Raw genomic sequence first — 24,921 nt, 5'->3', positions numbered from 1 at the left:
AGACACGTGGTAGGAAAAGAGAGAGAGAAGAGACAGAAAACTTCCAAAAGTTCTCACATCTTCCTGTGTGACAAAGATTATAAAAGTCACTCAGGTGACATGTGTGTGACTAGAACCTGAGTGGAAGAAGAAAAGAAACTGAAAGGACACAAAACCACCACCAAGTATGAAGTCCCAGGGCTCACTAGCTGGCTGCCAAAAGGAACATTTTGATAGCTCACTAGACTTCCACACACTTCTAATTTTGACATCGTTACATGCCAGAGAATAGGGTTCTTGGATTAAAAAATACATAGATTCAGAACTCTTGCTTTGCTACCTAGGTGCTTTTGAAGAAGACACTTTATCACACATGAAATTACTAACAAAGAACAAAAATATGTATACCCATGTTCCCTGACACAGGGAGATGCACAGCATAAAATGGCTGACCTCTCTTCTACTTCTTCCACAATATCCCAGCCTTCTTCAGCACAGCTCTTAGAAAGTTAAACCAGATCCTAGCCAGTTTATTTACTTTTCAGGCACAGGCTTTCCATCCAACAGTAGTGTGTATAATACCAGTCTGATCACTGCTGAGTTTCATAAATGACTATAAAAAGTAAGTAGCTACATGGGGCCACATACTATCAGTATTATTATATCTTTCATGTCACATTGATTTTTTATTTTTTTTTATTGCCCTGAATAAAGTTTTTTGGTATTTATTCCCTTGAAAGTGTAAGGGAAACACTGAGAAATTAGTCATATTGACATAACAGCAGCCACGGGCAAAGTCAGAAAAAGAAATTTCACAAATCAACCGCATTAGGATCAGGGGAGTAAACACAAGCTTTGCCAAGATCCTCCCTACCTGACTCTGGAAACAGCACGAGAATAAACATTTCCATGGGTTCGGAAGGGTGGGCTTTCTTCAACTACAATCGGCATTTCAATCTCAAAATCTCTTGGCACATTCTGGATATTTGGCTCTGCAAAACTTATTCGACCTGAGAAGGAAGATGAGGCATAATTAAGTAAGAGTCCAAAAGGAATCTCTCCAACAGGAGGACACACATCTGCATTATTGTGCAAAACACGATAACCAAGTGTCCTGGGGAAAAAAAAAAAAGAAAACTGAAGAAAAATAATTTATGATTAATGAGCTCATGCTAATAAAGGCATCATTTTCTTTCAACTAACAGTAAATCCCAAGATCCAGAATCTGTTCTGGGGTCAAAGATTTGCAAGATAATATGTAAGAAATAAACTGTACTTCTCATAGACCAAACAAAGCTATGTAGGTCTCTCCAAAAGTAATGCCTCCTATTTATTTCCATGGAAACTACAACAGATACGAAGAGCACAATAACACTATGTGGTAGCTACACATTCTCAGCTACAAAACACTGTTTTTCAGCATAGTAACCATCATTAGCTGTGTATTTTTATCAGCAATGAACAAGAGCCTGCATACCACGCTTGCAAAAATCTGCACCAACAGGGGTGACTCACTGTCACTGTTGCCACTGTTGAAATGTACCACCCACTTTCTCACTGTGCTCACATCCATTGTTTGGTCTCCATAAACATTCAGCAAGCATCAATGAGTGTTAATGGGTGCCATTTCTTCCGCATGGAGAAATTCAGTTCCACACTCTTGCTTCATACATGCTTCCATATCAGATGCCATTTCGTCAGACTGCCCCTCTGCTGCCATCTGTCATGCAGCAACTACATGTAATGGAATATTGGCAGGAACATTCAGCCTCTACTGCCGTACTGCAAACATCCACCTCAGACATTGTAGGCAAACATAATATAGTAGGAAGCATTACTTTTGGACCAAACCTCATATTTTAACACATTTAGACTTTCAGGACAGATTAATGTGAAACATATTTATGTATTTTCATTTGGTTTGAAAGAAAGCACAGACTTAATTTCTTTACTCTTTTCCTCACTGAAAAACTGTCAAAATTCAATAATAAGGAAGGATTTTGCAGACAGTTCTTTACCTGTAGCTGTGTGAGTCTGTGACACGGGATATATCCGTTCCATTCCCAGTGCAGAATTGAATCGTTTTTCCCTCTGTAGTGGAAACACCACTTTAGAAATTGCATTGTTGATCCTTCTCCATTCCAGTATGAGCCCTGGCAATGGGTGAAGTGTCTTTAATTTCTCCAAAACATCCTTGTGGAGAGAAACACAGTTGTAGTTAATTGCCATAAAAGCTTTATAAATAAAGGTCTTGCAGCTCTGTGGGAAGAAGTATCTCCTTCAGTGAGCTTCCAGCACCACTGCCTTTAAATCAAATGAATATCTCTTCTACTTATACCACCTACACCTGGACAATGAAAACACCATAGGACACAAGCAAGGCAATGACCTCTCTTTGGACTTCTTGCATCCTCATCACCATTATTGGTCTGCACTAATCAATAAGTCACCTGAAATTATCAAAAAAGCATCGCTTGCCATGAGTCCTCTATGTTGCCTCCACTTGCACAGTGTTAATGTTTCTCCTCCATTTACTTGTATATTTGTCTTTCTGTTGGACGTGGGCAAGCCTGCCCATGGTAGGTGTTGGAACTAGATGACTTTTAAGGTCCCTTCCAACTCAAGCCATTCTATGATTGTCTCCTATCTGCATGCTAGGAACACATAAAATGAAGCCCCTGATCATGCTCCTTGAAAGGCAAAGTTCATCACTGGTGATGAAGGGACTAAAATCAAGAGATAATGTCATGCAAATATTTCTCCAATTTAACATTTTTTGTATGAAGCAGGCTGTTGTTGCCTTTGCTTTTCACATCACAAAAGGTGGGAATCCTCACTTGCTTTTACTTCTCTGTTCCTCCACCGCTAGAATACTTAATTCTTCACTGCCACTTAAGTTTCAAAAATCAATATTTGCTTTCCAGACACTGACTACAATGAACAAGGGGAAAGTAAGAAAACAACAACACATTAATGAGTACTGAAAACAGGGAACATAGGTGTTATCTTGTATCACTTGTCTGACAAGAGCACCTATTAGCCTGCAGGAGTTGATATTATTGCAGCTGCACAATATCAAGCAGCTAGACAGCATGTTGATCACCTTCACACATATACAAGCTTTTGAAATACCAAATTGAACATGCCATAAGATCATCCATTCTGAAGACGAATTCCGTGAAGCACCAAATATAGATTGAGCACTAACTGGTAGGGAAAATACTGTATTTAATCACCATGATATTTAAGTGTCTTTCAGCGGATGCTGAAAAACTCTTTCACTGTTGGCTTTACAAAATTATTATCTACTTTGGTCTTGACTCAAATTCTGCCTGACTATTCTCACTGAAACCTGCTATCGAGAGTTAGGTCCTCACTACAATTGGGCTTTAGAAGATTAGGAGGAGTTAATGGCTCTGCTAAAGGAGAAGGCAGATCCAGGTTGAATTTCCAGCGGTAACTGAAGGAGTAAAAGGCAAGAAAAAGTTCACTGTTGTCTAAATCAGTGTATCTAACTCCAACAGTACATGTGTGAAGTAAGAATTTTTACAGTCAGTTTCAGATTAGAACCAATCTTTACTGTACCTTGGTTGTACTGAACTGCTTGCTCAACCTAACCCGGTTTCCTTTAACAGTTGTTCTTCTGGTGTAACCCAGAGTTTTCTTGTTCCCTTGAACTTTCACATCTCCATTTTGTGGCAACTTCAACTCCAGAAACAAAACCTGAAAAAAGCCAGCATCTCACATTAGTTCCTGCAAGTTACTCCCAGGAGAACGCAGCACTTAAACAGCTTATTTCAGCCAGAGGATAACAGGAATGCTCCAAGTAATTAAAAAGCTGATTAAAGATCTATGCTATTGAAGTCATCTCTTCTTGCTTTAATTAACTACAAAATGCAATCTAAAATCTCATTTTCTAAATACTGTAAGTTTGAGTTCAGATGTATGTTTTTAGGAAAGGTAATTAACTCCATCTGTTACCGAACTCCAGCAACCCTTTTCGTATTACCCTTGCACGCAGAGAACCAAAACCCGGTCCTGACCAAATACTGCATGTAGCATCAATATGATGAACAGCAAAATGGCATTTATTGTTAAAAGCTACAGAACTATATAGTATTTCTTATCTTTTTACTAGACTGTTCCAGAAGCTCACGCGGGCTCCTGGCCAATCATATTAAATCTCCCGCTTCTGACCTCTTACTTCCGAAAGGCCATATACGGGGTTGTTATATACCTTGTTATGAAAACAAAGAAGGACAGCCTCTCCTGTAGGCCAACCAATAGGAAGTGAATGGGGAAGGGCCTTCCGCATTACAGCCCGAGTGCCCCGTAACACGCCTGATACAACATCCATCCAATAACTGAGTTTACTGCTGAGAGCCAACTGTTTGAAAACATGGAATTAAGAAGACTAAAAGTGGGAAAGAACATGAGTGAAGAAAAGCAGTGTTAGTGCAGAACAGGCTTCAGCGTAACAAAATTGGCACTGGAGGAGGTGGCCACAGAATATCAATTTTTCTAACAAATTGCCAAAAACTGGAAAATGAAGTACATGCTCACTAGTTGACAGATACAATACAGTTATTCACTTTCCATTCTATGTAGCATTATACACTGTTTCACAGCTATTGCATTTCATTTCACAGCTGGCAGAAGGGAACAGAAGTTTCTCTCTCACAAGTTTATTTAGCAGAAAAGTTTTACTGCCACAAAACAAGAAGGGTAAAGCTCCACTAAGCCATTAAAAAAATACTTCACATGATTTCAGACAAGATTTCTGTATGAAAAACAAGCAGAGAACAGAAAAATATTTCTTCCCCTTTTCTATGAAGCAGAATAAAATCAGAGATGAGCGTTATTTGAGGAGTTCTAACTCACACTAATAACACAAAGCAAAACTTCTGCATTTCCAACATAGGTGGAATATTTCTGGAACTTCTTTTAGTGATCACTGTTTGCAAATTTTAGTATAACATAACAAGCCCCTCAACAAGAAATTAGTGTATCAAACAGAACTAATCTGAAAAAATGCATGCGTAGCAGTTCTAATCTACTCCTGGAATATCCAAACCTATTTCTTAGGCTTTTTATAAATAAATCAGTTCTATAAACAAATGTACAGGTTCTTAAAAACAGATTGCAATTATTTCAAAACTTGTAAAGCAATCTTCGCTTTCATGTCTGTGTTAAGGACAAGAACAACACCCCAGCTTGTTCAGATTACATGATACCACATCTAATGTATGCAAAATACTGCTGTTGGATCAAGGCTGGTCTAGTCCTGCACCATTAACCCCAAATAATCCAAAAGCTGTTTGACTGGCAGATGATCTCATACTCCATGAGGAGCCAGGTCCTATAAAGACAAGTTCATTTCCACTTCATTTCTACCTTTATTTCTGCAGAAGTTAGCAGAAATCATAGTATCAGTAACAAGCAGAAGATGTACAGCACCTTGCAGGCAGCAAGCTCATAGTGAGTACAGACATATCAACTCTGACCAGAGTTATATTTGTATTTGTGTTTTCTACAAAGTCTTCCCATGAGAGTTTTTCCTTCAGTATAAGCTAAAGTGTCTTGAGGATATCTTCTGAAAAGGTACTCCACCTCCCATCCTAGCCCTCACATACCTCTGCAATGTCATCAGGGCTGGTCAAGGAGAAACTGTGGCCTGCCAGTTGATATGCCTTGGTCTCAATCTCAGTCAATTTAGCTTGCATGACCTGTTTCTGGGTTTCATATGCTGCTGTGCTAAAACCAATGCCATTCAGCTCCAGCAGAGCCAAGCAATAATGGCTGGGCATCTCCACTTTAGAAAACACATCTGGAATAAGAACAAATATCAAGAAAAACTTTTATAACATCAAAAACAAATCAACCGTGATAGATTTGTAAACAAAAAAAAAAAAAGCAACGGGGGATCCTTGGATTTTAAAAATCCAAGAGTCTTGACAGACTGAGATCTTTTAATAGATCTAGCTTAAATACTTCTGTTTCTGGAATATTTCATAGTAAGATATTTATTAAAAAAGTTTTTAAGTTAAATACTGACAAAAAAGTGGGTTTTTTTTTCCTAATACGCATCTCCTTGGATATCAACATTTTATAAACTGTGGATGTGATTAATGCAAAGCTTTCTACCTTGATACACTTTCATTCCACCATCTACATCTTTTAAAAATGTTCTAAGGTTTAGTTGTCATAATCATAAGTGATGTGGTAAATTTGCAATACAATGTTTCAGTGAGACTGGAGGGATCTTAATCTTAGGCTCTGGGTGCAATTTAGGGCAAACAAAATGGCAAAGCCCACCAATAGGTACATGCTCTTGGTTTTTGTTTGCTTGTATTTGTTTTCAGGTAAGGACAAACACTCAGCAAGTGTTAGTGCAAAAGCACTAAACCATGTCACTCAGAGCCACATCTACATGGTTCATAAAAACTTCCAGGGACAGTAACTCCACAATCTCCCTGGGCTGCCTGTTCCAATGCCTCACCACTCCTTCTGAGAAGAAATTTTTCCTAATATCCAAACTGAACATCCCCTAGAGCAACTTAAGGCCATTATCTCTCATTTTATCACTAGTTACCTGGGAAAAGAGGCTGGACCCCACCTCCCCACAACCTCCTTTCAGGTAATTATAGAGAGCTACAAGGTGTCCCCTGAGCATCCTATTCTCCAGACTGAACAATCTCAGTTTCCTCAGCTGCTCTCCATAAGTCTTGTGCTCCAGATCCCTCACAGCTTTGTTCCCCTTCTCTGGATGCACTCCAGTGCCTCAGTGTCTTTTTTTGTAGCAAGGGGCCCAAAACTGAACACAGTCCTCAAGGTGCGGCCTCGCCAGTGCCGAGTACAGAGGGAACAAACACAGAAAGACACACAAGCTCCCTCAGAGTAGTCAGGGTACTCACCTGGGAGGTAAGGATCTGTTTGATTCAGAGATTTTAAATAGACTGTTACCCAGATGGGTTCCTCAGCCAATGGAACCAATGGATACTTGGGATACAAAAAACATCTTAAATCCTATAATGAACCCAAAAACTCTCCTCTGGTTAATTTGTTTTTGCAAAACAGATGTATTTCCAAAGAAAGTTCCCTCTTTCCTTTTAAAAGAACAGAATTTTACCACAGAATACACTTGAATAAGAACTCCCAAACTTCTTCTGTTCTCCACTGATCACTCGCTTTGTGGTAATATAGCTACCCTATCTCTGCCCTCAAGTGGAGGTCGTCTACTTACCTGACAGATTTTCCTTCTGTAGTTCATTATGGAGTTGGTTCATGACATTGAAGATGAGCACAGACTCTATTGCTGCTCTGTACCGTCCAGAATGATCTTCACTGGCGCTAAGCCCCAGGCTCTGAACCCCCTGGCCAGTGCCTACCCCTTCCAGAAGAGGCAGCTCACTGGGTAGAAAGTTAGTCACCATACTGTGAAGGGTACATTCCTTGGAGCCAGAATCAAGCAGCCAATAAGCAACCTTAAAAAGAGAGACTCCCATGAGACTTTTTTTCCATTTTAATCATGATACACTCTTAATACTTGACTGGGGGTTAATGCAAGGTTATAGTGCAGATCATTCTTCATTTGTCAGGCAGACTGGAATAATTTGTGGAAGAGTTACATGATTTCAGATAAAACCTATAAGAGGTCATGTCACTTAAATGCTTTATTCTCACTGAAAATTAATTCTACACATTTGAAAATCTTACCCTTTGTCAACTTAAATGATCTAAAGCTACTACTCTTCATTGTTTTACTTATATCATTCTAACACAAAGAGGATTAAATACGACAACCAGGATCAAAGCGTGTTTACTCTGAAAATTGAATTTGTAAAAATCAGGACTTGCTGTTGACCTAGAATATATGAGCCAAGCTGAACTCTCCTATTTTCTGCATATCAGCACTAGCAGCAAGAATATTGTGAGGCAAATTTTATTCTCAGTAAGCCCCATACCTCCCACTGTCTTCAAAGTAATTCTGCTCATAGCTATATTTCAATGTGTTGTGTCAAAACAGGACGAAGCACAGGTTTCTTGTACGTTGTCTCTGACACACAAGCAGAAGATAAAAAATGCATACATATGTAGGGGTGTGTGGGAGGTGTGGGGGTGTGAATGTGTATGCATGTATATATTCATTCCATCACTAAAATGAACAAATATGACTCCTTTTCATATACAGAACAGTGTGGGGAAAGGTGCTACTTTTACTGCTCTTTAATTTTATCCTTAAGCCATGTATCAGTATGAAAAGCTAAGTTTGTCCTTGTGTTGAACATCTTTGCTACTTACCTGCAGGCTTTAATATTGCCTTGATGTTATTCAGCCTACATGTGATGTAAGGTATAAAAATCAACACTAGAAATTTTTGTGCTTCTAGAGCTTTTCCTAATAAGGACAAGAAGGTCCTTTTAACTCTTTCCAGAGTTTCATTTGAATTATAGATGGCATTCATACCTTTTGAAATTACATATAAATTTTTTTTTGAGAAAATAGTGGTAGTAGAGTGGTCCATACACATAGCAGGTAAACTTTTTGGTAACAAAGTCTTCTGATCTCAGATTCAATAATCTGACCAGAAATGCCTCCAATATTTCAGTCCCTAGCTTCTTATAAGCAACAAGACAAGAGTTCAGCCCTGTCCACCAGGACAGGTGAGATTTAAACTTATCCTCTCCACTTAAGTATTCATGCATGAAAGATTAATGTGTTAAATAACACAGAATCTGCCCTGTATCTCTTGTAGGCACCAAGAACACACACACTGCATGAAAACGCTTCTAAATAATGTTCTATATTTCCCATTGGAAGAAAGTTTCCCTAAAACCCTTGATGTATATTCATTTTCAAATCTAAATTACAGGAGCACCAGCAGGTACTCCTGCATTTCCATTTATATGTTTTAACCAAGCTAAGCTTCTTAATCCTGCCAACCTTTGGGTCCTCAAAACTTCCTTCCAAGGAGATGCCACATGCCATCACCAGGGTCTTGTAGTGCTGAATGAAGTTATACATGACAAGTGAGCGCTCCTGCTTCTCCTGCAGGTACAGCTGCAGATGATGCAGTCTCTCTGTTACAGATAGGTTTTTGTCCAAAGGTGGTGGTGCCAAACTCAGACTGATTTCTAAGGTATAAGAAAAGAGACAAAATCTTGAATGCAACCAACCAAAGCACAAAAAGTACAGTAGGACAGTGAACAAGTAACAATAAAACCATACTGCCTTTATCTATCTTTTTCAAACTAGACATGGCTCCCTAAAAACGTGCTGTGTTTATATGACGAAATAAGGAGGACCAGGAATCAAAACTTAGCCATAAGAGCAGATTGGGCTTTATTCTAATGTCAGATTTGCTCTGAAGAGTGAAAGCTGGAAGAGTTTGAAAGAGAAAAGCAGGTAAGCTAAAGAGAACAAGGGAATAAGTCAAGATGCAAGTGGTGCACCACATGAGCAGCAGTCCTTTGCTTGTGCCAATCATCTGGCAGCACAAATCTATAGACAGCAACTTGTTCAAGACTGCTGAACACCTAAAGTGATGAAAAATAACATGGCTAAATTACTCCACCACACAACTGAGCTGAGTTAGGAATAACCATAACACTTCCAAGAAACTATTACAGGTACTTTCTTGAAATGCACTGTCACGTAAAGCAGCACAGTCTGTCTGCTCACTTACCAGTCTGGTCTTGCATCTGCTGCAAAGATATATAGTAGGCATCTTTTCCACCCCAACAGACTGCCAGTCCAACTACCAAGATGTCTTCACAGTGTTGGACAGGAAATCCATCATCTTTGACCTGATTCCACTGGGGAGGATTTCCTAAGGAAATATTTTTAAGTTATAATTATGAAATGGCACCTATAAATATAGAAGAGTCTGGCCTGGAAAATGTAGGTACATACAGCTGAGCTTACATTTGTTACATGTGAATATATGCCTTTATTTTTATCTATATGGAGAAAATGTCTGTTTTTCCTCTTTGGAAAGAAAAAAAAGACGTTTAGAACACAACAGTTTCTCTTCTTTTGTAGTAGAAACAATCACCAATATAGCATTCCTGCAAAACTCTAAATTTCCTAGAAATCTCTTCAAAAGTTCAGGCAGAACTGCACTGCCTCTCGCTCTGTAAAACATTACAGATTTGTCCATCAAAACTATATTTTCATAGCAAAGTATTTTTTTGTTTTTATGACTATATGATAGCAGAAGATCTAACTCTACTTTGTCCTGTGTTTTTAAAGGAATAGTATGTTTACACAGCAGCAAACAAATCGCAGCAAATGAATACTTCCATGGGAAAGAAAATTAAACATTACTGCAAGAATCCAGAGACTGAGCTGAAATCCATACACGGATGTTATGTACCAAATTAATATTGTGCAAATATTTTGGAAATATTTGCTTCAGAGGCAATCCCACAAGTACTGCTGCCTGGTGGAGACCCTGAACAATCCCTAGAGGTTACTGTTAAATATATTATTTCTTTTAAAATATACTAAAAAGTATGACATTGAAAGACACACATGGTAAAGGGACTGCACAACACAGATTCATTTAAAATTAGATATGAAATGCAAAGTACGTTTAGATGTTTTCACATACAAACAAGCTGCTAACACTTCATTACAACCACCAAAGACCTAAGAGTACAATGCCTGACATCAGTTCTCCATTCTCTAACACTCCTCTCCTTTGCTTTACTGAGACTGACAATATTCAATTAGCATCAGTAATTTTCCTTCTTTTTGCAAATTATTTCCTTCATCACTGCTGCTTTAAGCTGAAGATGCCAACATGTTGTTCACAAAATAATATGCTAGAAATTGGAACTTACCTTGTTTGAATCTGCCACCAATTGTTGATTTGGTTGACAAAAGACATTTACTTCTTTCACATGCCACTGAGATGGAGAATCTGCTTTTCTCCCTCCATTCTGCAAGAAAAGTCTGGAAAAGTGTTTTGTCACCTGCTACATCAACAATAGTGAAACCTTCAGCACTTGAGGAAGTGAGTGGAAAAACATCCTGAGACAGCTGCAGTGAAAAGTCTTTGTCTATAATGGAATCATCTTCTATCTCATCAGCCTCAGTTGAGGCTACCCTCTCAACTACCTGCTGGTCTGCATCATCTTTGCAATTCTGCTGTGGCTGAATCAGTTGCTCTTCATTCATGCTGGCAACCTGTCTCTTCTTTGCAGATTTCACAGAGAAAGATATAGAACTTTTTGGAAAAAGTTCTTTGGGGGGTGTTGGAGGAATAAACCCATTACAATTATCTGGTGGAGGATAGGACATCCTGTTGCTTCCCTTGAGCGTAAGTGTTACACAGTCTGATTTCTGAATATCCAAGTCTTTTGTTTTGTTTTCTTTAACTTTGCAGTAGTATTTTAAATCCTGACAATTAGGCAAAGGCTCTAGCTGATGATGGTCAAATTCAAAATTTGCAACTGGCTCTTGATTAGCAATTGAAGCAACTAAGTTTCCTTTCAGACAGGAGCTTTTTAGATTTACTGAAACAAGTTCAATGCCTGAAGGACTAGGCCATTTGTCTAATATCTCCTGAAGTCCTGGGCTCAGTTCAAATGAGTGGTCAGTCCACACTACTGGATGGGTTTTCTTACCTAACATTTGCTGGTGAGACTGGAGCTTTTCCCCATGATCCACTTCTAAATCCTTTGGATTGGAGTCACTGTCACAAATCACCATGTTTCTTAATTTAGGCTGACTTTGAGATGTACAAGGAAAATCTCCCAAAAAAGTTGGGGAGTTTGCATGATCGAAAACTTCAGCTATGAGATCAGAGAGTGCTAGAGATGCATCATTATTCTTTGCTGGATCCTCATGCTCTCTCTGGCTGTCACTGACATCAGATTTATTCTGAACAGGCCTTAGGTTCTGCAAAAGGCCATCTGCAGGAAGCGAAGCTCCCTGCCTCCCCTCAGGTTCCTTTCTGTCAGCTTCCATGATGTTCACAGCTGAAAGATCACTGACATTACTGAAGCTATCATCAAACAACAAGCTATCACTCATATTCAGGCTTGTTTCCAAGACAGGATGGTATTCTTCTTGTACTAAGTGCTCCCTACCAAGAGGGGAGGTTGCTTTATTAGGACCTTTAGAAGCACTCTCCCCTTTCACTGAATTTTGGGTCTGATAATACTGTAGAAAACTGTGTAGCTGAGAATCAGTCACTGAGTAGTCACTTCCTTCAAGGACAGGTACAGATTCTATTTCTTTTGCTACAGGCTGTACATTAAGGTCTCCAGACTCCAAAACTTTGTTCCTGCAGTGCTGATCTGTGTTTTTAATAACATTATTTGTTGTGATAATACTCGATAAGCCTAGTTTCCTTACTGTCGCATCTAGCCTTTCCCCAGTACAATTCTCAGTCTGCAAAGTGCTTAGTTTCCTGGAGATTTCCTGCTGTGGTACTGCTGCCAGTTCTAAATCCTGTATTCCCTGCTGTCGTGTGATTCCAGCTGCTGCCTCCTGTTTTATTATCCTCACAGTCTGAGTATCCAACTGGAAGCTATGATCAAAGTCTGTAGAGACAGAAATCAGACCAGAGGATGGACCATTCCGAACATCATTTGCATCACAAATAGCTCTGGATTTTACTAGAGAGTCTTTCAGAAAATCTTTAGCATGACTGTTGCCTTTTTGTAGTGCTCCAGCTTGTAACAATTTTCCGTTGGGTGTTTCATTCCCATTTTTACCAGCATTCTGGATCTGAGCATGACACAATTTATCACCATCATTACAAAAATACACAGACTTCTGTTTCCTGCTGCCATTATGGACACATACATTTCCAGAGCAGTTAGTGTTTACATTACAATGACCTGCATCTAAAGTACTATGCTGCTTATAAATCTTCACCTCAACACAGCTCACATCTGTTTGCATTTTATTGTTTTTATTCTGCTTATCATCAATAGTTTTATTTCTCTGTATTCTAGCCCTAGAAGGTATTACTGGACTTTCTACAGTATCATGTGTTTCCTTGTTGATGTGTGGAATACCTTGTAATGTAACAGCTGGCTGAAAAAATGCTCTCTCCATAGGTATGCCTTCCTTGGGAGTAGAAAGTTCTGTAAATAAACTCCCCATTTTATCTTTCCTCCCAACATTATTTTCCCTCATTTGTACAGAATTTGAGACCTTATGAGCTACAGACACTTTTTCTATACATTCCTTATTGTTTTGGTCTGAAAATAAGCTATCTTTAGAAATGCTGGGGAGGAAAGCAGAAGGTTTTTCAATATCCATGATAAACGTACTCGAGTCTTCAAGCAGTGACTTCTGCAGTTTTGAAAAAGTATTTTTGTTCCTAGTCCGGTTTAAATGTGTGTCCGCACTTCTTAACAATCTAGAGGCTGAAGACATTTTTCCTAATGTTGGTGTCTTTCCTTGCTCAGTATGGAGTTCAGGACTTGCTTTTTTGGAATATGCCTTGTTTCTGACCTTAAGAATTCCTTCTACATTTTCATTGTCTCTGCTCATATTCGGACGTTTTCTAGCACTGTGCACAGTATCATCATTTTTTTCCTCTGCTTGAGCCTGTTTCCTGTATGTGACTTCACTCTCAAATCCGGAGTTTGCTGTACTACTGCTTAGCCGCCTTTTATATCCCTTTTTAATATTTGATAGGTTTCCAGCCTGAGAGCCAAGGCCCTTATGATTCTGAACTTCGCACTCTTTTTTGTTTAAGATCACAGAAGATTCAGAAGATAGTTCTCCATCAGGCTTATGTAGTCTGTCTTCCATCTCTGACTCACTGCTGATCGTAGACGATGTATCAGCCTCAAGAAAAGACTCTGGGTTCCACTGCACTCCCATCACTGCCAAGTCCTGCTGAAGAAGTCCCCTGGCTTCCTCCACAATGAGGGAAGCTGCTTCACTTTCAGTTAAACCCTTCATTCCGGCCATCCAGATGCTGCACACAGTCCGACGCTCCTCTGCCGATTCTTCATCTTCATCCACAGCCCTGCGACCACTAAGGGAAAGGTAACAGACAGATGTGAACATTCATGCAGAAAATAACAAACAACACAAGGAACTGACCCTATTCTGCTCTGCTTCTATTTCAGTTAGTGCTTCTGTTAAGTTATAACGGTACGTCCAAAATGTACCTTGCTTAATAGGAAATAACAATTTCAGTTTTCTACTGAATGTCAATGATGTCAATGAAAGATATTACCAACTATGTCTACAGTGCATACCCTAAAGGCATTCCAAGCTTCTGCATCCAAATACATGCCCCAGATAAGTCCCAACTCCCTACTAGGGTAAGACCCAGGTCTGAATCAATTCTCTTCCATGCACTCATGCAAAGAAAGGTAACTTGAGGAGTGCAAACAAGAGAGGTATCACAGCAGAGTCCAACAGGTACCTGATGTAGGAAGTTTGTCATTGTACTAACATGAAAATCTCAAGAGAATCTGAAATTAGATACAGTAATAAACCATGCACTCATTTGATCATGTGGTAGAGCACAAAAGCATTAACTTTCTAGAGGCAGCAAAAAGCCTCCAAAAAGCATTTTCAATTCAGGAAGAGGAAAATTCAGGTCTCACAAGCTCTTGCTGCAAATACAACGTGCTATTATTAATTTCACAGTAATCATGTAATTACTGTGATCAGTCACAGAGACTTACAAGTTATTTTTAAGTAATGTTTAGCAACAAGTCCCAAAAGGTTGTCGAATTTAATTACAGGTTTCATACTGAAATCCTTCACCTTATAAATGAACTTTTGACTTGACATCTGGACTTATTGATTTCTCACCTTTTGAATGGTACTGAATTCTTCAAAGCAGTTGCCACTTCACCAGGACTGGCTTTAGCAAGATCAGCCACTGTGACAAAGCCAGCGTTGTAAAGCATCCTAGCACGCTGTGCATTCAGCAGAGAGACTCGTACCAGGTCACAAAGCTCCCTGTGAACTCCAAAAGTGAGGCGGCTCTGGAACTGGGAGAGCAACAGCTCCATGTTGTGCCAACCCAGTCGATTGCAGAAAACTGTTACCATTCCTGGAACACAGAATTTGCATCAGTCTCAACTCCACATCTAGTTCTACTAAGCTGCATCTGTTTTCCACTCTGTGCCATCTCAACAGGCATTCTCTTCACATTTCTCTTTCCCAGTACTTACAGAAATGGCCACCTAACTAATGTTTATTACAGCTCTACTTAGGAACTACTCTTGCAGAAGTCAACTTAATCTAGAATTAAATAGTTTATAAATGAGGTAGAAATTCTGAACAACGCTGCTTTTTTTTTTTTAAAGACTCTAATCATGAAAAATATGAAATGAAACACATGCATATCCTGTAACAGGATTCCTACAAACCAAATACAACGAAGAAAAGAAGAGCGGAAAAGCAATGATGAGAGGCACTAAGAGAAGTCACTCTGCAGTGACGTCCATAAGAGCAGAACTTGACCTGCCAAGTTTCAGTTACTGACAGCACCATAGGAGCTAGTGAAGTTCACCATAAAGATTATAGCTGCAGTCTCCAGAAAACGGGAGGAGGAAAAGAGCAGGGAAAATACAGTTTCTTACTCACAGATTGCTTCTGTAAGAGTATGAAAGTAACTGAAAGACACAGCATCCCTCACTGCCATATTTTAACAGTAATTATAGAATACAGCTTTTTTATCATCTCTCTTAACTATATGTCATGTCAACAGTTCATTTTACTTTCCAAATTACTCTTGTTCCTGCACTTACCTACCTGATTGCTGAAAAAATGATTAACACTGGGAATAGAGAATTATGAAACCATTATAGCAAGAAATTATTTATACTATCAGAATTAATTTAAACTACTCAGCATCAGTTGGCGTGACCTTTTCATTTTGGGGCTTTGACTCATGCTGCAGCCCACGCAGTCCTCTTTGCAAGTTGAGATAAAGCTGTGTTAAAAAACTGAAGATCCATTTACAGCGTAATGAAAGACTTGGCTTAGATAACAAAAAGAAATTCTCTTGATCACATGGTGAGTGGCTACCTCTACTTTTACACAGCCCTTTTAATGAGGTTATGGTAAAGGTGACCTCTCTGGCCTTTTGTTGTCTGGTGATAAATGACCTGGAAACTACTCACTCTGTTTCAAAAACTGTAGAATTAGATTTTCTGATCTATAACCTTTGTAACCAGGAAAAAGCCACTGTCTCAGAGATCCAAGACTTTACCCATTCTGAAAGGTTCTCTTTTCTGATATGGCAAAGCTTCAGAATGGATTTATACTTTTTTCCATACTCAGTATCAAACAAACTATGTTTCTGCACAGTACACAGATGGTTCCCATAGCCATTAGCATACTACAGCACTGCTTGATTCCACCCACCTGGCCCCATTCCCACAGCATGCACCGCGGTTCCATCTCAAACCAGGGGCAACCACAGATAAAGCTATAAAGTTGGAAGTGGTTTTACAAGACTGATTGTTGTTACACACTGTGGCTCTTATCCCCTTATCTGGAAAGAAAGAAAATAGACTAGCTGCCTGCTGAGTTTTTGCACACGCAACTCACCTGCGTAGGTGGCAGCAGACTGTTGTAAGGATTGAAGCTGGCCACGACTACAACCATATTTCTTGGTCATATCTTTTAAGGGAACTTCACTGATTAAATCCAGGAGGGCAAGACTGGTGAAAAATCTGAGGAAAAAAAAAATATATATATATACATGGAAATCATCATCCAGGTCACATTACAGTACAGTCAAAACACTCTGCGGTAGCATAGACAGAATAGTACTATAGCATAGCACAAAAAAACCACAGAAGTTGGCTTCCAAATAATACAGCACAAACATCTTGTGGCAGTGATGTTCTTGGTACAGAGTGCACTGGGCCCATGGTCTCTGTAAATATACCTGACCTAATCAGGTCACTCAGCAAGAAAATCACTCCCTGAAAACAAAGATCCTATCCACTCCTCATGTTATAGACACTGGTATTTGCACATTCACATCTATTCCTGGCTACCTTTTGTGGATGGCCATTTGTCTGTACTGCTTCTCTGTTTTAGCTGTGATTTTGCCTTTTACAGAGCGAGCCAGAAAGCCTTCTTCAATCCCCACCAGCTCAGCCACGCGCTTCATTGAGGCAGGCAGCTTCTCCCATAAGCAGAAAAACTGGTACCAATCAATTGTGGTCCAATCCTCATACACAGGGGTGACCTAAAGAAAATAAGATAATGCAAAAAACTATTTCAGAGAAACAGAGCACTCTGAGTAAACAAAAATACAGTCTAGAGGATGTAGTTGGAGCACCCCACACACAACTCAGAGGCAATGAGTCATAACAATGTACCTTGAAGAAAGTAAAAGCTCTTCTAACCTAGTTTTTTAATATTTGTACTGATGAGATATGACATATGACATGACTCATGTGGGTATTCTAATGATGAAAGAACTTGGAATCTTTGTCAGATTGCTCCCTAAATTTAAGTCACTATAAGATTTTTAAGCTGTATTTTTATTCTCCTTTAACAAAAGTGACAGATTATCTATCAGCCTCTTAGAACCACATTAACTACTGCCATAACAACTTATAAAGCAATGGAGAACACAGGTTTTGCCAGAGCTTTTTGAACCTTACATTTACCTCAAGTACACTAAGTCTCAACTTACACTAGCAAACAAGCTATTCAGTTTTCACACACTTTTAGACAGAAAAACAATTGTTATCATTCAGTCAGCACAGACAGTTTGAATACAGGAGGAAAAAAATATCTTCATATCTGTATCAGCATGCTGCAAGATAAATAACTTTGAGTTGTTGGGGAGCATTTAACAGAATACATAAGACTGAATGCCTATACAGTCGTAAATTATCTGTTCCCCTTCATCTTCTGAAAAAAACAAGACTTATTAGGGCGGAGATTGTGTTTTGTTGTCTGCTACTGTGTTTTTTTTTCCATTTGTTTTAAAGAAAACCCTTGTCCTAGCCTAATATTTTTATTTTAATTGAATTTTATAAAATACAACTTGTTAGAATTCATTTTTGTACAAGTAAAAGACTCAAGCCTGAGAAATTAAAAGCATAATTGCAGATAATCCCCCTGTAATTCATAAGAAACATGTAGAGAACAACACCTCTATTTAAAAAAAAATCTTCAGCCTTGAAAATGAACAAACTTCGCAAGAAGGTTTTTTAAATTAGATTAATGGAAGAGAATCTCAGTACTATTTTGCTTGAAACTGTATTTGATTTAAAATTACATCAGACAGTCTGCTGTAACTAGAAAGTACAAGATAAAATATGTATTTTTATCATTGAGTCTACCTCAAAACATGATTTTTTTTTCTTTTTCTTGTTTTAGAGGTACAAAGAGGGAAAAATTCACTGGTGCATGACACAAAACAGACCACTTTGCCTAGCAGGGATAGAGCAAAATATTATGTGGTCTTCTAGAACCACAGCATAATGTTTAAATATGGGAAACTAGTAGGTTCAAAAAATAAAATTAAATCAATCAATTTCAGTCAATAACTATGCTAATGAACATAGCAAGCAGAGACAGACATTCTCAACATCCAGCCTCCCCTCAATTCCTAGTTCAACAACTCCTACAATGCCAAGCAGATTCTCCTTGGTGTGAACTCTTCTTTGATTAGACTGGTAAAGAGAATACTCTTTACACTTCAGAAGGCTAAAGACACCTGTCAAATTTGGGGTGATACTAGAATGATAGGCCTTGCCGCCATGAATTCCAAGATGTTCCCTGCAGCTCCTCACTAATCTTGACAGGTTCACGATTCCTTCTCCAAAGGTCTTAAAAAGCAGTTTTCAAGTGAATGCATATGTAAACCTTAACAAACTGGATACTTTCCCCTCAAAAGATTTAGCACACTCCTTCCTTTAGCCCTGGCAGGATCATCGGGCAAATAAACTATATCAGAAATAAATGAACGTACAAGAGTCCCACTCATGAGATAAAAAAAAAAAAGAAGAGTCCTCAGAAACTTTTTGGAGGCAGAATAGATGCTAAACCCCCCAATGTTTTCTGAGCTTCCAGATTCCAAACACAAATAGAAACCAATTAGTTTAATCTACTTCAAAAGTCTCAGAGAAATTACAACTATTCTACATCCACAACTTGTAAACTTCTGAAATCTTTTGAAGCCAGGAGCGACAAAAATGGGTTTATATGGATATGCAGCATCAGCCTACACTATGGAAACAGGTTGGCTCTGAAGGACTTTTCTCCATGAAAGATTACTCAAGCAAGGTAGAAAAAAAAGTGTTCATGGAGCCCTGAACTGTTTTCTCTTAATTCTTTTGATTTTGAAGTACAAGATTCAAAACACAGAATGAGAAACCTACCAAATAGACAATATGCAGATCATTCTCCAGAACAAAGCTTTTCATAGCTCGCTGTAGGTCAGCAAAAATTTCCATTGCTTCAGTTGGTGAAAGAGAAGATGAAAGAGTAGCTGAGCCAAGATGTGTTGGGTGAAAAATCTTTGCTGTTAAAAATAAATAAATAATTAACACATAAATACACATTTAAGTGCAAATTTATATCTCGCATTCATATTGCAATGTATATAGGCCTCTCCGAAAATAATGCCTCCCATTTATTTCCATGGAAACTACAACAGATACAAAGAGCAACAACACTATTTGATAGAGAAAATTCTCAGCTACAAAACACTACTTCTACGCATAGTCACCACCATTAGCTATGCATTTTTGTCAGCAATGAACAAGAGTCTGCACGCCGTGCTTGAAAACATCTGCACCAGCGGAGGTGACCCACTGTCACTGTCGCCACTATTGAAACCACCACCCACCGCCTCACTGTGCTCACATCTACTGCTTGGTCCCCAGAAACATTCTGCAAGCATTAAGGAATGTCAGTGGGTGCCATTTTTTCTGAACAGAGGAATTCAATGACACATTTTTGCTTCATACACACTTCCATGTCAGACGCCATTTTGTCAGACTGCCCCTCTGCTGCCACCTGTCACACTGCAACAACAAGTAACGGAATACTGGTGGGAAGGTTCAACCTCTACTGCCATACCACCAACATAATAAAATAGGAAGCATTACTTTCAGAGCAGGCATCAAATTTTATAGATCCTATTAACTTTTTCTAACTGCTTTTTCAAAAAGAAACGAAGTACCTCTCCACACTGAAGGCAGGAAGTCAGAAGCAATCAAATAAAGATCTTGTCTAGAGTCTGAGCTAGCTTATTTAGGGACCAGATCACAAGTTTTGATCCCTCTTAACTACTCAGGTTAACATTTATGATAGCTATTTTAACAAAAAACACCACAATTCCAGCTGCCACTCTGCCTAGGAGTTAATGGACATTTCTTTCTTGAGAGTGCCAAGTACATCATCTTTTCTTAAAAATAGACATGCAATCAAATTGTAACAGGGATTCTATTACTGTAAAGAGTCTCATCTGGAGCCATCTTAAGAACATAGCCCCAAAAAAGGAAAAAGTGCAAACTAATACAACAAACAGTTCTAGGACAGTACTGCGCACTCTCAGAATGTACCAGTTCTTCAGAAAAAACTAAAATTATAGTCTACAGTTCATGTGTACAAATCCTGCAGTACAAGTTCACCTTTTTTAAAGATAGCTGGGAAATTTGTAGACTAGGATATATCAGTCTTAGAGGTGATATGCAGAGGCCTTCCAAGAACACAATACAAAAATGTTTAAGCAGGTATAAAGACACTCCCTTGAAAGCTAAAATCTTCTTGACACTATTAAAAATAAATATTTAAAAGAAATGCATTCAACATTTACTCATCTGCGAAAGATTTACTGATTCAAAACTGCTAACTGCAGCCACTGAAAGAAAAAGAACTTGGAATAGTAATGTTACCCTTCTTGTCACTGGCATGTTCCAGAACCTGAATGAATTCATTCTCCAGTAGCCATGCTATACAAGCCTCAATAGGTCCTGTCTGCACTTTGTCTTGTTCTTTCTCATTTGCTTGCTTGCTGTCTTTCAAGCTGGATGCAAGAAGAGTGCAAGAGGCATAGGTCTGCACATCCTCTGGAGTGTTGGCAACTCCACTCACAATGATCTGTTGAAGGAAATGACTTGATCATCTTGTCAGAGAAACAGCAGGATAGAACATCAGGTCTGAGAAACGAAAAGACAGATCCATCACCTACCCAAATTTTAAAGAACTGTTACAAGAAAAGAACACGAGGCAATTCAACTGCCAACCTTTAAGGATATCTCCTCGCAAAAAGTTAGACACTTTATCAAGAAGTAAAAAGACTAAGTAATGGTAACAGATTAATTATAAACCCTTATCCCAGCATTTTGAAAGTGAACATGAACAATAGCAATTTAGAATTGAGACTAGATATAGGCATTTTACGTAGATCATATTGTGTTTATCTATTTATTATTTTTCACATAACTGCTTTTTCCTTGTGGGTCGCTTACCTATGTGCATCTGCCTTGAAACAGAAAGGTATTTCACTGAAAGATCTCTTTCCTGGTTTCAGTGGATTTATTTCACGTAATAAAGTGCACTCACCAGAAAGGAAGACATCTTTTAGATAGTTCTTACGTAGAGAAGTGCACTCAAATTTGGAATGGTCTGGTTAAAATTCTAAAGCTATGGAATCACAAACCAAGCTCTAAGTACAAAAGCCACTTTCATAAAAGACAGTAGGAGCAGTACAGCAAAGAAAATAACTCTACTTAATTGTCTAAGCTCAGTTCAAGCCAAAAGCAACTTTGGAAAAGCAGATAAGCTCACCTATGTGGAATGAACTTTTGTTTCTTTCTTGCATGCGAACCCTACAGAGGAGGGTAGGCTACAAGGAGCAAATGGAGCACCCTGCCTGTTTGTTCACCAAAATTTTTTTTATGAAGTTTCAATCATTTCTGTGTAAAAGAAGCAGATAATTTTATGGCAGATATAGGAGAATCTCTAAGGTTCTACAAATGTTATTGTAGCCTAATTCAGTCTACCAAGCCTCAGGAATTGGTAATGTACAAGTATTTCCTACTAAAGACTGACAGATCACGTGTGAAGGTTTAGAATTACACACACTTCTGCCTGCAGTTTAAGTATAAATAAATGAAAAAGCCAAGCTTAATATCTCATTGGAGAGTGCCTAACATACAAAACAAAATGCTAAATATTGCAGCAAGCTGGCAGCTCATAATTTTCTTCTAAAGCTGCTTCGGTTGACAAAGGAGGAAACAAAAGAAAAAGAAAGTGCACATAAAATATTTGATGGTGTCACAAAATAAACCATTCTGATAGTGCAGGCAGTGTTCTACTTCCTCTCCACATGTCCTTTACCTCAAGTATTGCTCTTTTCATGCTAGAAGCAACACCTTCCCCTTCTCTTCTAAGCAAACAACTGCAAACAGGCTTGAGAGATCCCTGAAGTAGAGCAGTTCCTTTTGATCTTTCTGATGGCTTGCAAACTAAAATGCTCTCACCTATACAGGAAGAAAAAGAGAAGAAAAAAACAAAATATTAATGACCTTGTTGCAACTCAGCATTGTGTTAGCTACATACAGGTCATTGAGGACATTACAGGAATGGAAAACTGCAGGCACTTTTGAAAAAGCTGTGTGAAAAAGAGAAAAACCTTTTTGAGGTTTCAAACAGTGTACAGCCTTTGCTATTTAAGGACTCCACAGATTCATAATATTTAACAATTAAAAGCTCAGAGCAGAACAAACTTCAAATTTCCCTTAGGCTGGTTTTGCCTAATCAGCTTTTACCATCCCTGGGGATGGGGAAACCATAGAATCTCCAAGCACCTGCTTTGCTGTTGAACTACTCTTACTTCTTATTGTGGAATTGACTGGAACAATGACACACAGTGGCATCAATTTTTCTTTTTTTCCTTCCGAAAAACTGAAAGGATTATTAAGCTGAAAGAATTCTCAAAAGTTAGAATAAAACATACAAGCTGCACAGCACTTCTGCAGTTTGCGTTAAGTCAACCAAGTTCCATCCTCAAAATGAAATAACGTTGACATCAAAGTAATTCAGAATTCCTTCAAAGTTATTAATCTAACTATGCATTCTCTTAACTTTCATAAATGCAAATTTGTCCGCATATTGATATATCCACATATGCACATACATTCACACACATAAAATCTTATGTATCCTGAATGGTTTCCACTGAAGGTACATCTGCATAAGTCTTACCTAACAATGCCTAATAAAGATTTTTGAAGTTAATCCTGAAATTCTATGGAATACAAAAAAAAGGTGAGCTCTGAAACAAAAAATAAAAATAATAAGCTAATGTATTTAGGAGATAATAGTACAGACCACAAGGGGAAAACGCAGCGGTCACATAAAGCCAGCATTTTTTTCCAACAGAGCTATTACAGAGAAACTAGGTAACTAGGTCCTTGAGAGATACAGCTAGTGAGAAGCTTTGCCAATTGTCATAGAATAAATGAATTCTGGTCTCTGACAAAGAGAGCATTAGATTTGGATTAGCTGGGCAATAAATATGTTTTATTATAAGAAGAGTTAAGCACATGTAGCCTGAACACCAAGGTAATTTTGTTAGTGGATATCTTAGTAACATCCTAGGAATGTTAACTTATGGTAAAACTATAGCCACAGTAATGCTACAGTAATGACCAAAACCAGAGGTAATGGAAACACAACTGCACATAAATTTAAGGAATAGAGTAAATAGAACAAATGCAGTGTAGGCAAGTAACCATATACAGCTAAATATAACTACATAAATGAATTGAAGGATGAAAGACATGCTTAGAGGATGTCTCTTTGGAATTCACTTATCCTGACAGGTGAAACTTTTGACATGTGTTGACCCTGTATCTTTTGCCAGAGTTGAGAGAGGCAATATAACAAACTGCCTATAAGCATTTTTGCGAAATCATAGCTTATTTTGATTTTAGCAATAAAGAACATCAACTCATTCCATATTTAGGTTCTGATGTAACCTAGAATTCTCTAGGATAACTTTGACTCCTCAGAATGATAAATGTAACAAAAATGGATATTCACATTATCTGATAGTCACTCAAGATTTGGGTGGATCCCTTCCTCAAGGAGCCAACTTTCTTCTCCAACCTTCATGATTCTATAATAATGAACATCTTTACTTATTTCACTTTAGGAATATGACACTTGATGAATGCAAAAATAACCGAATTTCAATTTCTAAAATAATGTTTTTAAATTTCCATCCAATCAGGTGTCTTATTTTCGGCTGGGATGGAATAGTTTTCTTCAGAGTATCCAGCATGATGTTATGTTTTGGTTCTAGGAGAAAAACAATGTTGATAAACACACTGATGTTTATAGTTACTGATAAGCAGTGTTGTACAGAACCAAGGCCATTCTCAGCAAAGGGCCTAAAGAGCTGGAAGGGAACAGAATTAGGACAGCTGAGTTAAGCGATATTCCATACCATATGACATCAAGCAGAATGAGTTTAGAAGAGGGTAGGAGTTCATCTCACTCTTCCATTGCTCGAGGAGCTAGCTGGTCAGGAGGTGGTGAGTAATTGTTTGTGTATCAGTTATTATATACATACATAAATATGTATGTTATAATCATTATCCTTTTCTCTATCTTAGTAAATAGTTTTATCTCAACCCATGAGTTCTACTTTATTTTTTTTTCCAATTCTCTCCCTCATCCCACTGGGAAGGTGGGAAGCGAGCAAACAACTGCGTGGTGCTCAGCCACCTGCTGGGTTAAAGCACAACATCAGGAAAAAAAGCAGCTCTGAGACAATCCAATACTAAAATGTCTGGGGGGAGAGGGACCTTCATCCCAGCAGTAATTATCTTCTGTCTGTCAGAAGAATTTCTTATCCTCATACGGCATTTTTTTCCAGCTGAAGTTGCTGCTGAAGAGTAGCAGCTGCTAATGTAGCTTTATGTTCTCATCCAAAACACCACATAGAATGGGAAAAAATGGTAC

The 24,921-nt window shown here is 38.4% G+C and overlaps 1 protein-coding gene across 5 annotated transcripts in view; it reads right to left on the bottom strand.

Annotated features, from left to right (window-relative positions):
* The window catches only part of POLQ (DNA polymerase theta), a 58,762-nt gene that overhangs the window by 17,121 nt on the left and 16,720 nt on the right, over window positions 1–24,921 (bottom strand). For all 5 annotated transcript variants that reach the window (XR_002438885.1, XR_002438889.1, XR_002438899.1 and 2 more), the window contains 14 exons: window positions 22,291–22,433; window positions 20,844–21,048; window positions 19,323–19,465; window positions 16,980–17,173; window positions 16,525–16,649; window positions 14,776–15,019; window positions 10,824–13,984; window positions 9,665–9,808; window positions 8,923–9,113; window positions 7,223–7,463; window positions 5,613–5,806; window positions 3,565–3,702; window positions 1,998–2,172; window positions 854–989 (listed from right to left, as the gene is read on the bottom strand). Coding sequence is in view for 2 of the 5 variants with exons in the window: in XM_021397281.1 (XP_021252956.1) it covers window positions 854–989; window positions 1,998–2,172; window positions 3,565–3,702; window positions 5,613–5,806; window positions 7,223–7,463; window positions 8,923–9,113; window positions 9,665–9,808; window positions 10,824–13,984; window positions 14,776–15,019; window positions 16,525–16,649; window positions 16,980–17,173; window positions 19,323–19,465; window positions 20,844–21,048; window positions 22,291–22,433 (5,434 nt within the window). In the remaining 3 variants the exon portion in view is untranslated. The remainder of the gene's footprint in view (window positions 1–853; window positions 990–1,997; window positions 2,173–3,564; window positions 3,703–5,612; window positions 5,807–7,222; window positions 7,464–8,922; window positions 9,114–9,664; window positions 9,809–10,823; window positions 13,985–14,775; window positions 15,020–16,524; window positions 16,650–16,979; window positions 17,174–19,322; window positions 19,466–20,843; window positions 21,049–22,290; window positions 22,434–24,921) is intronic.

The sequence above is a fragment of the Numida meleagris genome, chromosome 1 (assembly GCF_002078875.1).
Source record: "Numida meleagris isolate 19003 breed g44 Domestic line chromosome 1, NumMel1.0, whole genome shotgun sequence".
NCBI classification, from domain to species: Eukaryota; Metazoa; Chordata; class Aves; order Galliformes; family Numididae; genus Numida; species Numida meleagris.
The sequence above is the reverse complement of the archived record's forward strand: the minus strand, read 5'-3'. Positions and strand labels throughout refer to the sequence as shown.